This window comes from Salmo trutta, chromosome 24 (assembly GCF_901001165.1).
Source record: "Salmo trutta chromosome 24, fSalTru1.1, whole genome shotgun sequence".
In the NCBI taxonomy this organism is placed as follows: Eukaryota; Metazoa; Chordata; class Actinopteri; order Salmoniformes; family Salmonidae; genus Salmo; species Salmo trutta.
The window spans coordinates 2,957,123-2,972,521 of NC_042980.1; the positions used below are offsets into that span (position 1 = coordinate 2,957,123).

At 40.8% G+C, this 15,399-nt stretch overlaps 1 protein-coding gene across 3 annotated transcripts; it reads right to left on the reverse strand.

Moving 5' to 3' along the window:
- Nucleotides 1–3,121: 3,121 nt before the first annotated feature.
- On the reverse strand, nt 3,122–14,747 carry LOC115160598 (calcium-binding protein 39). Of its 3 annotated transcripts, none has more exons than XM_029710792.1 (9): nt 14,530–14,747; nt 10,145–10,318; nt 9,678–9,842; nt 9,325–9,443; nt 7,086–7,254; nt 4,921–5,046; nt 4,597–4,740; nt 3,999–4,239; nt 3,122–3,708 (listed from the first exon to the last, which is right to left on the reverse strand). In XM_029710792.1, the coding sequence occupies exons 2-8, from the start codon at nt 10,259–10,261 to the stop codon at nt 4,048–4,050; spliced, it is 1,032 nt and encodes a 343-aa protein (XP_029566652.1). In that variant the 5' UTR covers nt 10,262–10,318; nt 14,530–14,747; the 3' UTR covers nt 3,122–3,708; nt 3,999–4,047. The 3 variants fall into 3 exon arrangements, with proteins under 3 accessions (XP_029566652.1, XP_029566651.1, XP_029566650.1); XM_029710791.1 differs by having other exon boundaries at nt 3,122–3,713; XM_029710790.1 differs by having other exon boundaries at nt 3,177–4,239.
- Nucleotides 14,748–15,399: the final 652 nt, after the last annotated feature.

Consider the following 15,399-nt stretch of genomic DNA (forward strand, 5'->3'; position numbering starts at 1 on the left):
GTTACATAGCCTACTTACTATTAATTAGTATTTCATTAGGCCTATTTGTAAACATTTATTAACATTAAGTATCACATTCATATGGATTTAAAACATTTATAATACCTTCATAAGTTATATGATAAATCTTTCAATCCTAATTATTAGAGGCCAAGGTTGAGAAAGGGGAGATGATAGAAAATGTATTGTGAATCAGGGGGCCATCATTGTTGACTCTTGTGGAGAACAATATCTGTTGGTCTGGGAAGGCTGGAGCGCTCAAGGTAACAGAGCCATCATTGTCCTTTTCCATACACAGAGGAGTCTCTGTAGACAGGACATCTACAAGGCTATTCTACAGCGGGTAAAACAGAGGAGAAAGGAGGTGCTGTTCCAGAGGATCATCAAAGAAGACTTGGAGAGAGTGGCTTTGAGCATGAGGGCCACAGGCAGGGACGGAAAGGCAGAGAGCAGTAGGTGTATCTGGAACAATCAGGACATTGGGGTCCACGAGGTGGAGGAGGACAGATGCAGTATGAGGGCTAGGCTGAGAGAAGCAGTGGCGGAGGCCAAGAGGAAGGGGGAGGAGAGGAAGTATCTGCTAGGCCTGCTGGAAGAGCAGCTGGGCCTGGCCAGGCAGGAGGCTGCATGGAGGACACTGCATAAGGATGCACTGCAGGATGCACTGCAGGGACACAAGATATCTGTCCAGCTTCAAGCACAAGCAACCGAGGCCAAAAGACACCATGGAGAAGAGGATGCTATGTGAGAAACTGAAAAGTGTTGAAAGAAGCACAGGAAGCCAGGAGGGAGAATTAGTCTAACATTAGATATCAAGAGGCTTGGAAATCAGCTGACAATTAAGATACAGAGGCAGGAGGACTCTGTTGGAGCATGCTATAGCTCTACAGAAAGGAGGAGACCTTGTAATAAAAACACAAAGTGGTGTCTTAAAATTTTATGTTTCCACACTTTCACCTTTTAAAATAAAGCTATGTACACATTTAATCTTTTCCCCACAGTAAAAATAAATCAGATACACAAAGCCTATGGGAAACAGTGAAAAAAGTAAAGCATAAACATTTTACAGTTCAAGAGGAAAATTCTGAATCAACCAACAATTATTTAGCCTTGAGAATTGTATTATGTTTGCCATTGAGTTATTATACTAGCCAAGTAACCAGAGATCTGAAAATGATCTGAAACATTTTGCTTTATATTTGATTTCCTCTAAGAAATTATTCAGTTTGAAGTTGTGATAAAACATTTTGATTAATGCTTGGTGTACCACAAAACAGGTGATCTGAAATTCCAATAAATAATAGTATGTGAGCTGATTATAGTGACCCAGATTAAGCCTACAGTACTAAATTGCACTTTTTCCAAAAGTCCTAGAATACCGTCTCTAGTCCAGAAGTACTCCATTCAAGGTTTATCTAGATTCATGAAATCACATTTGCAGTTAATTATTTACCAATTAAAATTAATTTAATCTGGGCCTGTGAAGTTGGCGTTATGTTTGGGACTTGAAATGCATTATTTTCCACCTCAAATTACCTTTGGTTAAGAAAATTGAGCACATACATGGTCTTAACAATCAAATAAAAATTCTGAAAGTAAGGCAACATTCATACTTTTGTGGGGCCAATCCTGTAATTCATTATGAATTGACATGAGGCACCCAACAAATACATTTGGTTGAAAAGTCTTTCCCCTAAGAGAAAACCAGGTCCCACTCCCTGCTTAAGTTCAAACAAAAACATTGATTTATTTAGCATGCATAATACAAACCAATGCTGTTTATCCAAAATATCAAATCAAATATCTTGTCAAGGAAAGTAGAGAACACAGCACTTATGAACTCAAAACCCCATGAGGTATATACTAGAATTGTGCAAAACAGACACCATATATTTTTGTAATCTGTTATTATGCAATTTAAGTGACACCAGGTAAGGCAAAAATGCTGTCATTTCAAGATACTCTTTTTTTGTTCATCTGGACAATATACAAAGTAATTATTGATAGAGTCGAACCCCCATTAAGAGAATGTGGCCAATTAGGTGCTTTGGATTCAACATAAATCATCCCAATTGGCTCATTCAAGTTTGACAATGCAGGTCATTATGTGGAACATTTAATGTGTTTAAACCTCTACGGGATCAGTGTCCCCCCCACGGGACAGTTGAGCTAACGTAGGCTAATGTGATTAGCATGAGGTTGTAAGTAACAAGAACATTTTCCAGGACATACAGTAGACATATCTGATATGGGCAGAAAGTTTAAATTCTTGAATGAATACCATGCTATTGTTTGAGGAGAGTGCACAGTTATGAACTTGAAAATGTATTAATAAACCAATTAGGCACATTTGGGCAGTCTTGACACAACATTTTGAACAGAAATGCAATGGTTCATTGAATCAGTCTAAAACTTTGCACATACACAGCTGCCATCTAGTGGCCAAAATCTAAATTGTGCCTAACCCAGAATAGTACATTATGGCCTTTCTCTTGCATTTCAAAGATGGAACAAAAACGCATGTTTTTTTTCTTTGTATTATCTTCTACCAGATCTAAATGTGTTATCCTCCTACATTAATTTAACATTTCCACAAACTTCAAAGTGTTTCCTTTCAAATGTTATCAAGAATATGCATATCCTTGCATCAGGTCCTGCGCTACAGGCGGTTAGATTTGGGTATGTCATTTTAGGCAAAAATTGAAAAAAAGGGTCCAATCACTGGCCTCTGCAATGGCTTCCTGACCAGTGCATCTAACTGCATGAGAGTGACGCCTGAAATACAGCATGCAGCTCATGGAAGCCCATGCTTACTAGCATCTTAGGAGTGTCAGAGCTCGGGCAGATTCTGCTGCACTGCAACAATAGTGCTACTTTTGTGTTGCATTATTCTTGTCCGATAAGATATGTGTTAGTAATATTATTTGGAGGATACATCTTATCAGTTGTCTGCAAAGAAATATCATTAAGTGATAATTTCCTATCTCACACAAGTTCCTAACCGCATATGAAAACTAGCGAGCGTCCGGGCAGGGAAAAAGAGAGTGCTAACATTTGGATCAATCAGAGTAAATAATGGATGGCTGCCTATGGTCACCCTGCAGCGTTATCTGACAGTCTATTTTAGTCTACTAGCCTGCTCCTACCTCACAAATCTCATCGATTCATGTTTCATATTTTTTTTACTGCCATCTCTGATGGATTCTATTAGGACAACTGATGCAGAGGAATCACATCTTTGAGCTTTCCATTGTCACTTTGTATATGCTGTTAGGAGCTGGACTGAAGATAATTACATAGTTATCAACTAAAGATTACAATGACCTACTTCAACCCAAGTGTCTATCCCAAGCAAAGAATAATACCACTAAGGTCATCCACAATTTAAAAGTCCCAGATCAATGAAAGAGCTCTTAAATAAAGCAATAAACCAAGATATTATGGAATTTGTTAAGTGTGGTGTCAGAATCAAGACAGTTACAAAATAAAATGTTAACTATTATAGAATAACGCCAGCAAAAGAATATCTTGTTTTAAAAATTCTAGGTCCTAAAATATCAAAATAGGACATCACCCTTTAAAAGCTTGCAAATCCATTTTACATTTCCTGTAAAGTTTGGTGAGACTTTGCCTGTTGTCAGAGAGAGTTTATTCCGTTTTATGTTGACCACGTATCCTAATTTCCCAGGAAATTGCTCAGGTGTGCTACTGTGCTTAATAAAGAGAATAATGGCATGTTTAAGGTCCAATATAACATCATCTGACAAAGTGCATTGATTCATACGAATTGGCTGAAATAGCTCTATGGTTTAAATAACTGTTCTTGGGTAACTCTTGTTGTGTGTGCCTTAAAAATGACCTCCGTTCCCACATGAGCATTAGAAACTTAAAAAGGGATGAGGAGGGAGTTTGTACAATATATTTTTCCTATGTTCGAAGTTAAGAGAAGGGAAGAGTAATAGATTATAGTCAAGCATGACTCCCTCGCTCGCTCTCACCATCATTCTCACTCTCTCCCTCTGAACTGGCGTCCCCCTGCCTGTCCCCTCATGCCTCCTCTGGTGGCGGGGGCCTCTTCAGGTCGCGGATCTGCTTGATCAGGTAGTTCTTCTCGTCACAGAACTGCTCGTCCTCAGAGCGATCTGTCTGGAAGTGGCTCAGGAAGTCCACCAGCTTGGCCTGGTTCTTCAGCAGGATGTCCAGCACAGGCTGCGTCTTGTTGGGGTTGGCAACAAACACCTAGGACCAGAGCGGACAGAACAGTCTTTGAATTGAATAGTGCTACAGCGTGAGTGCCGTAGCTTGACATCTATTCTAGTTGGTTAACTGGTAAATGTATACCTTAGTATATGTTAATGGAATCATTTATTTAGAATAATACAACAGTATGAAGTTATAACTAACTTTTAAAGGAAGCATTAATATTTCTGCATCCTCTATAAAGACTGAGAATGATAGATTAGGGGATGAAAATGTGAATAACATGTATTTTAGGTCAAGTAACCCAAAACGGTGGAAAGTAGGACAAGCAGAGAATGAGGCCAGAATATGTACCCTCAACCTTGGCTTCCCCCTTAATAAAACATTTCTACACACCTTGAAGACATGGAAGGCCTCAAACTGGATGTTGCGGCTGTTGTCTCGCAGCATGTTCATCATCATCTTCAAGTTCTCTGCACGACTGATGTACTTGGTCATCACAGTGAAGTTATGTCTGTCCAGAAGAAGCTCTCCCAGGAGCTACAAAACAGTTTGGTTAGTAATATAAAAGGAGGGTAACCATTGCTTTTAGGATAAGTTAGTAAGATATTTCAGTTACAGAAGAAAGTAATCATTGAGTCACGTGAGAGGTCAAAACTTTAAAATGTTGGGTTTTATGACAAAGTGATACCATGAAGCATCAAACGTGATATAAAGTACCTTCAGGGACTGCCGTTTGGTGACATAATTCTCGGAATGCAGGAGCTTCTCATATTCTGTAAACACCCTGTCATAATTGGTCTCCAGAAAATCTGCGCACATAATCTTATGTCTCGTGAGAAGATCCTAGCAACACATTTGAGAGAAAATAACAGGATATTAGATAAAGAAATAACAGATCATACTAAGGACACTAGCGCTAACGTCCTGTCCAGGGGATGTACAGTGGGGGAAAAAAGTATTTGATCCCCTGCTGATTTTGTACGTTTACCCACTTACAAAGAAATGATCAGTCTATAATTTAATGGTATGTTTATTTCAACAGTGAGAGACAGAATAACAACAAAAATCCAGAAAAACGCATGTCAAAAATGTTATAAAATGATTTGCATTTTAATGAGGGAAATAAGTATTTGACCCCTTTGCAAAACATGACTTAGTACTTGGTGGCAAAACCCTTGTTCGCAATCACAGAGGTCAGACGTTTCTTGTAGTTGGCCACCAGGTTCACACATCTCAGGAGGGATTTTGTCCCACTCCTCTTTGCAGATCTTCTCCAAGTCATTAAGGTTTCGAGGCTGACGTTTGGCAACTCGAACCTTCAGCTCCCTCCACAGATTTTCTATGGGATTAAGATCTGGAGACTGGCTAGGCCACTCCAGGACCTTAAGGGCAGTCAGGTCTGGAGAGAACCAAGGGCTATATCTGTTCCTGGTTCTAAATTTCTTGAAAGGGGCATTCTTATTTAAGATGGTGAGGAAGGCATTTAAAAAAAATAACCAGGCATCCTCTACTGACGGGATGAGGTCAATATCCTTCCAGCTCCCTCCACAGATTTTCTATGGGATTAAGGTCTGGAGACTGGCTAGGCCACTCCAGGACCTTAATGTGCTTCTTCTTGAGCCACTCCTTTGTTGCCTTGGCCGTGTGTTTTGGGTCATTGTCATGCTGGACTACCCATCCACGACCCATTTTCAATGCCCTGGCTGAGGGAAGGAGGTTCTCACCCAAGATTTGACGGTACATGGCCCCGTCCATCGTCCCTTTGATGCGGTGAAGTTGTCCTGTCCCCTTAGCAGAAAAACACCACCAAAGCATAATGTTTCCACCTCCATGTTTGACAGTGGAGATGGTGTTCTTGGGGTCATAGGCAGCATTCCTCCTCCTCCAAACACGGCGAGTTGAGTTGATGCCAAAGAGCTCCATTTTGGTCTCATCTGACCACAACACTTTCACCAGTTGTCCTCTGAATCATTCAGATGTTCATTGGCAAACTTCAGACGGGCATGTATATGTATTCTTGAGCAGGGGGACCTTGCGGGCGCTGTAGGATTTCAGTCCTTCACGGCGTAGTGTGTTACCAATTGTTTTCTTGGTGACTATGGTCCCAGCTGCCTTGAGATCATTGACAAGATCCTCCCGTGTAGTACTGGGCTGATTCCTCACCGTTCTCATGATCATTGCAACCCCACGAGGTGAGATCTTGCATGGAGCCCCAGGCCGAGGGATATTGACAGTTATTTTGTGTTTCTTCCATTTGCGAATAATCGCACCAAATGTTGTCACCTTCTCACCAAGCTGCTTGGCGATGGTCTTGTAGCCCATTCCAGCCTTGTGTAGGTCTACAATCTTGTCCCTAACATCCTTGGAGAGCTCTTTGGTCTTGGCCATGGTGGAGAGTTTGGAATCTGATTGATTGATTGCTTCTGTGGACAGGTGTCTTTTATACATGTAACAAGCTGAGATTAGGAGCACTCCCTTTAAGAGTGTGCTCCTAATCTCAGCTCGTTACCTGTATAAAAGACACCTGGGAGCCAGAAATCTTTCTGATTGAGAGGGGGTCAAATACTTATTTCCCTCATTAAAATGCAAATCAATTTATAACATTTTTGACATGTGTTTTTTTAAATATTTTTGTTGTTATTCTGTCTTTCACTGTTCAAATAAACCTACCATTAAAATTATAGACTGATCCTTTCTTTATCAGTGGGCAAACGTACAAAATCAGCAGGGGATCAATGACTTTTCCCCCCCACTGTACTTGTGCATCAAGCTGCCTCACGATACAGGAGGTTGGACATAGGGCAGGAGCCTTTCTGACTCAGACAAGGCTTAGTTATAGTATGCACATAGGCCATAAAGAAGTAAGAAAAGCAGCAGTGTACCTTGAATGAAGCGAAAGCATCTGAGGCGATGTCGAAGGTGGACAGCTCTACATAGCGGAAGAAGCAATAGAAGTCCTCAGAGAAAAGAACACTGCGCGCCAGGGGCTCATGACGCAGGCACTCCCTTAGCATCATCCCACAGTTCAGAGCCACTTCCGCAGTCTCGTACCTGCAAAGGTGGGATTCGTGTCAATAGTGCTCAACACTACTACATGGGTGTGTTTTGTTGGTGATTATTCATTTAGGATCTGTTGCGATTGTATGCACGTGGGTCTGTAAATAGGGATGTGGCGGTCATGAAATTTTGTCAGATGGCTGTCATGCAATTGACTGCTGCTCTCACGGCAATTGACCGTTAATTAACAAACACGTTTAGCATCTCCAGGCCTCCACGCACACAAGCCGCATATGCGCGCCTTTGGAACATCAACATTTTTTAAAAGTCTAATAAATCCATTTTATATACACCATCACAAATGCATTAAACCTGCCTAAAATAAAGAAAGAAACATGATATGAAGAAAATGTATTTCAGAAGAACAGAATGAGTTGTTACCTGGCTATGCGCCGTTCATTTAGCAGACACAATATGCTAATAAGTGCCATTATTTTATATTAAGAAGAATACAATTTACTTAAATTAATAAAATAGAAAGGATATTTTTCCCATTCCAGAGTGAGTGCACATATGAAGTGGCTATGTTGAGCATAAAAGTGATCATTTGAAAAAAAGTCCTATAGACTAGATTTAGAGTTATTTGGCAACATTAGTTTTGAATGATACAAACCTTAGAATGTCTTTGAAATCAAAACAAATATGGGCTGCATTGTGCAACTGTAGGCTATTGATGATTTGAGAAAGTCACAAAAAAAGCTTTCATTCGTTTTCCAATCATGCCAGGTAGTCTACTCCGGTTTTAGAGCGGGGCATGTGCTTAATATGAGAAGCTGAGAAATAAATATAGTAGCAGCTGGGATCCTCTTAAGTGGCAACTATCAAAACTCTGCTTTCACAGGATTGCAAATAGAAATGTCTGGGCTTATAAGAACACATTTCACTCCACGCATCAACCACTGTTTGAGGAGCATATAGCCTCTTGCTGCGCGACAGGTGAAACTCTGTATGCCATGGGCTCTCCAACCCTGTTCCTGCAACTACCCAGTGCTTAATTTGGGAAACTAACTGAAATCTGTTTAGGAACATCGATAGTAATAGGTTCACAACTAAACATATTTAATTAAACTGTTGATAGCTCCCCCTCTCTGCGTACTTGAGAAAGGAATGAAGGAGAAAGAGGAAACGCAAAGTGGTGAGATATTCTGTAGCTAAAAGTAATGTCAGCCTAAAAAAATAAATATTTAATGACCTATTACAAGGCTATTCAAAATTGAATTCACTATAAATTGTAGGCTAACTCTGTTAGCCGCTCTCCACAAATCATTGAACCAATAGCATTGTCTAGGCCTATACGTTCTCTCCCAAACACATTGATAGAATGTTTGGAGCGTAGCATACGTTAACCAGTCCATCCTGTATGTATTTTACAGTGCACACTCAAAGGCGATTACTAGAATTTGTTAAATTTTTTAGTATAGGCTAGACCAATTATGTACCAAAGACATCTTAAATCTTTATTTATTTATTTTTTTTTTACAATAATTTTCATTCAGGTATTTTTTAATTTTTTTTAGCTTGGGCTCTTATATAGGCCTATGCGTAAGCTCTAATAATATTGCCATTTTGTATGAATCATCACCTTAGAAAGCTCTGTCCATTTTGTTGTGTTCAGCTTTGAAACAACATCCACAACAACCATGTTTTCCACTCAGTTTCAACCTGTTGTTGAACGTCTTTCTTCAAATTGATCATCACAGTGACGTGAGTTTTAAAAGCATAATACTGTTTTGATTTCATTTTCGATTGCATTTCTATTAATGTCAGAGTGGTTAGAGGGAAAATAGAGCGCCGAGAACCAGGCCATTAGCGACCTGATGGTCGTTAGCGAGTTGGGTACTACCAACGCATGTCCATAGTGCATAGAAGGAGATTACTGTGATAACGGTCACGTGGAAATTTACTGTGGTCATGACTCATGACTGCCGGTCCGCGGTAATACGGTCACCGCAACAGCCCTATCTGTAAATTGGGACAAACCTAACTAAAATAGATAAATCCATGCCTCTTGCTTATCATGTCTACTGATCTAACAGATGGCAGATGGGCAGCTTTGAGACTCACCCTTTCAGCAGCATGAAGAGGATCTGTGGGTGTGAGGAGATATACTCAACCGTGGGCGTACGGGTGCCAATCTGACGCCGTACAATGTTGCTGAACAGCTGGACCACATCCTTCTTTCCCTGGTGGACAATGATGATAAACATTACAATCAATGAAGAATAGGAGGGTGACACTATGTGCATGTTAAAAAATACTGAGATAAAGGAATGAGAGACCCACACAGAACACTGTCACTCCCCAGTGCTTTATGCTCCTCCCGCTTCTGTATTGATTCATACATCCACTATGGACTACCGTTGTATCCTGAATATATTTCCCCCCGCACAAAACTAATGGGTAGAACATTTCCCCACCTCAAAATCAATCCTTTGCAGGTTAGCAATGAGAGCAATAAGGAGGTTGGTGTTGTAGAGCTCCTGGGCCAGTTGGGCAACTGCCTCAGTTTGGGGCTCCTTGTCCCCTGTACCACACAGCACCTCTTTCAGAGATGACAGGTTCTTAGACACCTCTTCTGCAACCTGGTGACAAGAAGATATGAGGGAACAGCACTTAGTTAAATCAGGGGCTGCATCTGAAATGGCACCATATTCCCTATAATATAGTGCACTATTAACCAAAACCCATATATGGCTCTGGTCAAAAGTAATGCACTATATAGGGATTAGGGTGTCATTTCAGACGCATCCAATGACTCTCACGCCATTTCTATATGAAGCTGCTGTCTAGACACTCAAACGTTAGAGACCAACTTTAACTAACAAATGCCAACAGACAATTTCTAGTGTGCTCTCAAAACAGCAGTCCACAAGTACCACCTGACCTTTTCACATTTTTTGCTTTCTGCCGCATCCAGCTTTTCCAAGTAAGCCACATTCTCCTTCAGACTCTTCACAATCTCTGCTGGGCTCTTCTGAGACTTCCCGAAGGGGAAAGGCATGATGAGAAGGTGATGAGTTGAGTCTGGATGTAGAACGGAAAAAATGCACCGCTTTCCCTTTGGATAAAATGCATTGCAGACGAATGATGAGCTATTACGTAAACAAACTGCAGCACACATGGTCTGACTGAGATCATGGCCTATGCCGTCACTGAAAAATGCACATTATAGTACACTATGGTAACCAGAGCCACACATACAGTTGAAGTTGGAAGTTTACATACACTTAGGTTGGAGTCATTAAAACTTGGTTTTCAACCACTCCACAAATTTCTTGTTAACAAACTACAGTTTTGGCAAGTCGGTTAGGACATCTAATTTGTGCATGACACAAGTAATTTTTCCAGCAATTGCTTACAGACAGATTATTTCACTGTATCACAATTCCAGTGGGTCAGAAGTTTACATACACTAAGTTGACTGTGCCTTTAAACAGCTTGGAAAATTCCAGAAAACGATGTCCTGGCTTTACAAGCTTCTGAGAGACTGATTGACATCATTTCAGTCAATTGGAGGTGTACCTGTGGATGTATTTCAAGGCCTACCTTCAAACTCAGTGCCTCTTTGCTTGACATCATGGGGAAAATCAAAAGAAATCAGTCAAGACCTCAGGGGGGAAAAAAATTTGTAGACCTCCACAAGTCTGGTTCATCCTTGGGAGCAATTTCCAAATGCCTGAAGGTACCACGTTCATCTGTACAAACAATAGTACGCAAGTATAAACACCATGGGACCAAGCAGCTGTCATACCGCTCAGGAAGGAGACGCGTTCTGTCTCCTAGAGATGAAAGTACTTTGGTGGAAAAGTGCAAATCAATCCCAGAACAACAGCAAAGGACCTTGTGAAGATGCTGGAGGAAACAGGTACAAAAGTATCTATATCCACAGTAAAACGAGTCCTATATCAACATAACCTGAAAGGCCGCTCAGCAAGGAAGAAGCCACTGCTCCAGAACTGCCATTAAAAAAGCCCGACTACGGTTTGCAACTGCACATGGGGACAAAGATCGCACTTTTTTGAGAAATGCCCTCTGGTCTGCTGAAACAAAAATAGAACTGTTTGGCCATAATCACCATCGTTATGTTTGGAGGAAAAAAGGGGGATGCTTGCAAGCCGAAGAACACCATCCCAACCGTGAAGCACGGGGGTGGCAGCATCATGTTGTGGGGGTGCTTCGCTGCAGGAGGGACTGGTGCACTTCACAAAATAGATGGCATCATGAGGAGGAAAATTGTGGATATATTGAAGCAACGTCTCAAGACATCAGTCAGGAAGTTAAAGCTTGGTCGCAAATGGGTCTTCCAAATTGACAATGACCCCAAACATACTTCCAAAGTTGTGGCAAAATGGCTTAAGGACAACAAAGTCAAGGTATTGGAGCGGCCATCACAAAGCTTTGACCTCAATCCTATAGAAAATGTGTGGGCAGAACTGAAAAAGTGTGTGCGAGCAAGGAGGCCTACAAACTTGACTCAGTTACACAATCTCTATCAGGAGGAATGGGCCAAAATTCACCCAACTTATTGTGGGAAGCTTGTGGAAGGCTACCCAAAACATTTGACCCAAGTTAAACAATTTAAACGCAATGCTACCAAATGCTAATTGAGTGTATGTAAACTTCTGACCCACTGGGAATGTGATGAAAGAAATAAAAGCTGAAATAAAATCATTCTCTACTATTATTCTGACATTTCACATTCTTAAAATAAAGTGGTGCTCTAACTGACCTAAGACAGGGAATTTATACTAGGATTAAATGTCAGGAATTGTGAAAAACTGAGTTTAAATCTATTTGGCTAAGCTGTATGTAAACTTCCGACTTCAACTGTACATACACACACACAAAAGTATGTGGACACCCCTTCAAATTAGTAGATTCGGCTATTTCAGTTCTTCAAATGTATGCCCTGCTAGAGCTTCCCCGGTCAACTGTAAGTGCTGTTATTGTGAAGTAGAAACGTCTTGGAGCAACAACAGCTCAGCCGCGAAGTGATAGGCCACATAAGCTCACAGTACGGGACCGCCGAGTGCTGAAGCGAGTACAAATCATCTGTCCTCGGTTGCAACACTCACTACTGAGTTCCAAACTGCCTCTGGAAGCAACGTCAGCACAAGAACTGTCAGGAGCTTCATGAAATAGGTTTCCATGGCTGAGCAGCTGCACACAAGCCTAAGATCACCATGTGCAATGCCAAGCGTGGCTGGAGTGGTGTAAAGCTCGCCACCATTTGACTACTTGTTTATGTAACTGATGCAAGCAGTAGAATCAGATTTTAAAAAATGTAATACATTTATTACTTTATTTTTGTTCTTTTTTAAATACACCTTATGGAACAGGGGGGGGACTGTGAAAAGACACACACACGATAAGACACGCACTCTACAGACAAGTACACATGGATTTTGTATTGTAGATATGTGATAGTAGAGTAGTGGCCTGAGGGAACATACTTAATGTGATGTGAAAAGTGTTATGAAATGTCATGTAATATTTTGAATTGTATATAACTGCCTTAATGTTGCTGGACCCCAGGAAGAGTAACAGCTAATGGGGATCCTTAATAAATACAAATACTCTGGAGCAGTGGAAACACGTTCTCTAGAGTGATGAATCACACTTCACCATCAGGCAGTTCGACAAACGAATCTGGGTTTGGCGGATGCCAGTAGATCGCTACCTGCCCCAATGCAGTGCCAACTGTAAAGTTTGGTGGAAAAGGAATAATGGTCTGGGGCTGTTTATGGTTCGGGCTAGGCCCCTTATTTCCAGTGAAGGGAAATCGTAACGCTACAGCATACATTCTAAACAATTCTGTGCTTCCCACTTTGTGGCAACAGTTTGGGTAAGGCCCTTTCCTGTTTCAGCATGACAATGCCCCGGTGCACAAAGCGAGGTCCATACAGAAAATGGTTTGTTGAGATCGGTGTGGAAGAACAGGACTTGACTGCACAAAGCCCTGACCTCAACCCCATCTAACAGCTTAGGGATGAATTGGAACTCCGACTCAGAGCCAGGCCTAATCAACAAACATCAGTGCCCGACCTCACTAATGCTCTTGTGGCTGAATGGAAGCAAGTCCCCGCAGCAATGTTCCAACATCTAGTGGAAAGCCTTCCCAGAAGAGTGAAGGCTGTTATAACAGCAAAGGGGGGGGACCAACCTTAAATGAATGCCCAGATGTTCAATGAACAGGTGTCCACATACTTTTGGTCATGTAGTGTATTAATATATGGCTCTGATGGTAACTAACAAATCATGTCCTGACAATGGCATATTTGCTTATCACCATAATTAACCTAAGCTGTAGGCTACATTGACAGCTACACATGTTATTTATCGTTTTGGTCTTTTGCACCCCAGTATCTCTACTTGCACATCATCATCTGCACATCGATCACTCCAGCGTTAATGCTAAATTGTAATTATTTTGCCTCTATGGCCTATTTATTGCCTTACCTCCCTAATCTTCTACATTTGCACACACTGTACAAAGATTTTTCTATTGTGTTATTGACTATACATTTGTTTATGTGTATGTAACTCTGTTATTGTCGCACTGCTTTGCTTTAGCTTGGCCAGGTCGCAATTGTAAATGAGAAGTTGTTCTCAACTGGCCTACCTGGTTAAATTAAGGTGAAACAAAAATATATATATATTTGTGGTCAGACAATAGAAAACAGAATGATCAGATCACAACAATCAACTCGGTCAAATCTAATGCAGGGTCCTTGGGAGCTACATGTTAGGAAGTTAGCTAGGTGTATATCTGTATTGGGCCATCCCCACCCATAGGCAAATGGTAAACTATTATATGAGTTATTGGTGATTTTCCAAAGTAATATCCGGGTGTCACTCAAACGTGCTGATTAAATCGCTATTATTGTATGCTACCTTTCAGTTCGATCGTGGCAATGAGTTTGTTGAAGATTAGTTAGAACTGATGATTGATTAGCTAGCTACCTTTGGCTTGCTAGATAGCTTAGTTTGTTGACATTGTGCATGAACCTAAAGGACACTGACAGCTAGCTAGCTAGCTAGCTAGCCAGCCAAATGTTCATATTGTCTCGCTAACTTGGCTAGTTAAATCAATTTGTGACAACACACTAAATAACCACGAGAACACAGTCAAATACAAATCCTAGAAAGTTGCTAGCTATCTCAGTAGCAAGCGAACAGTAGTTATTAGTTAAAAACAACGAACGATTAGCAAACTCACAGCTGGCTAGCTAGCTCGTTTAGCATGCTACAGTAGCTTTCAACACTCACCAAGCTCAGAAGGTAACTTCGAAATGTTTACAAAATATCCTGTGGGAAGTGTAATACTTATACTAAACCTATACACCACACCTATTAACGAACTTCATCACTATCATACAAAATTATTTTCTCGTGATCTAAACAGTATTTCTACTGGCTAGTTGTTGTCAAACAACTTAATTTCCCCTAACTCCTCGTTCTGGAGAAGAGGGCGGGTATGTTATGTTTGAGATCTTCGATTGACATCATTTTTAAACCAATCAAACTTCAATGATGGAACGACACGGCCCTAATCCCCGCCCCTGAACCCAAAAATTGCAACAATGTTGCATTGATACATTATCAAAAAGTATAATTTCTACAGATTACAGTAACAGATGTAGCTATTTGAGGATACATTGTTGCAAGCCCTATGTACTGGTTTCAATCAACTTGAAGACTTATTTGAAATGCACATCAAAATACTGCATCAAACAGTTGTAAGGCTCGGGCTTAGTGGAGGAGGAAACAGACGCAGGAAGCAGCGGGTATGTTATGTTTGAGATGTTCGATTGACATTTTTAAACCAATCAAACTTCAATGATGGAACGACACGGCCCTAATCCCCGCCCCTGAACCCAAAAATTGCAACAATGTTGCATTGATACATTATGATTAAACATATCAAAAAGTATAATTTCTACAGATTACTGTTTGAATGTTAAATGACGAGACAGAGGCATGGATGCGAGTAACCAGTCTTGTTCAGTATATTGCAATACATCCTGGTATTTCAAGCACACCGGTAAAACACTGGAGTTGCAGTAATTAACATTTACCAACAGATGGCATCACTGTGCCATCTTACACCCATAACAATTACAGTAACAGATGTAGCTA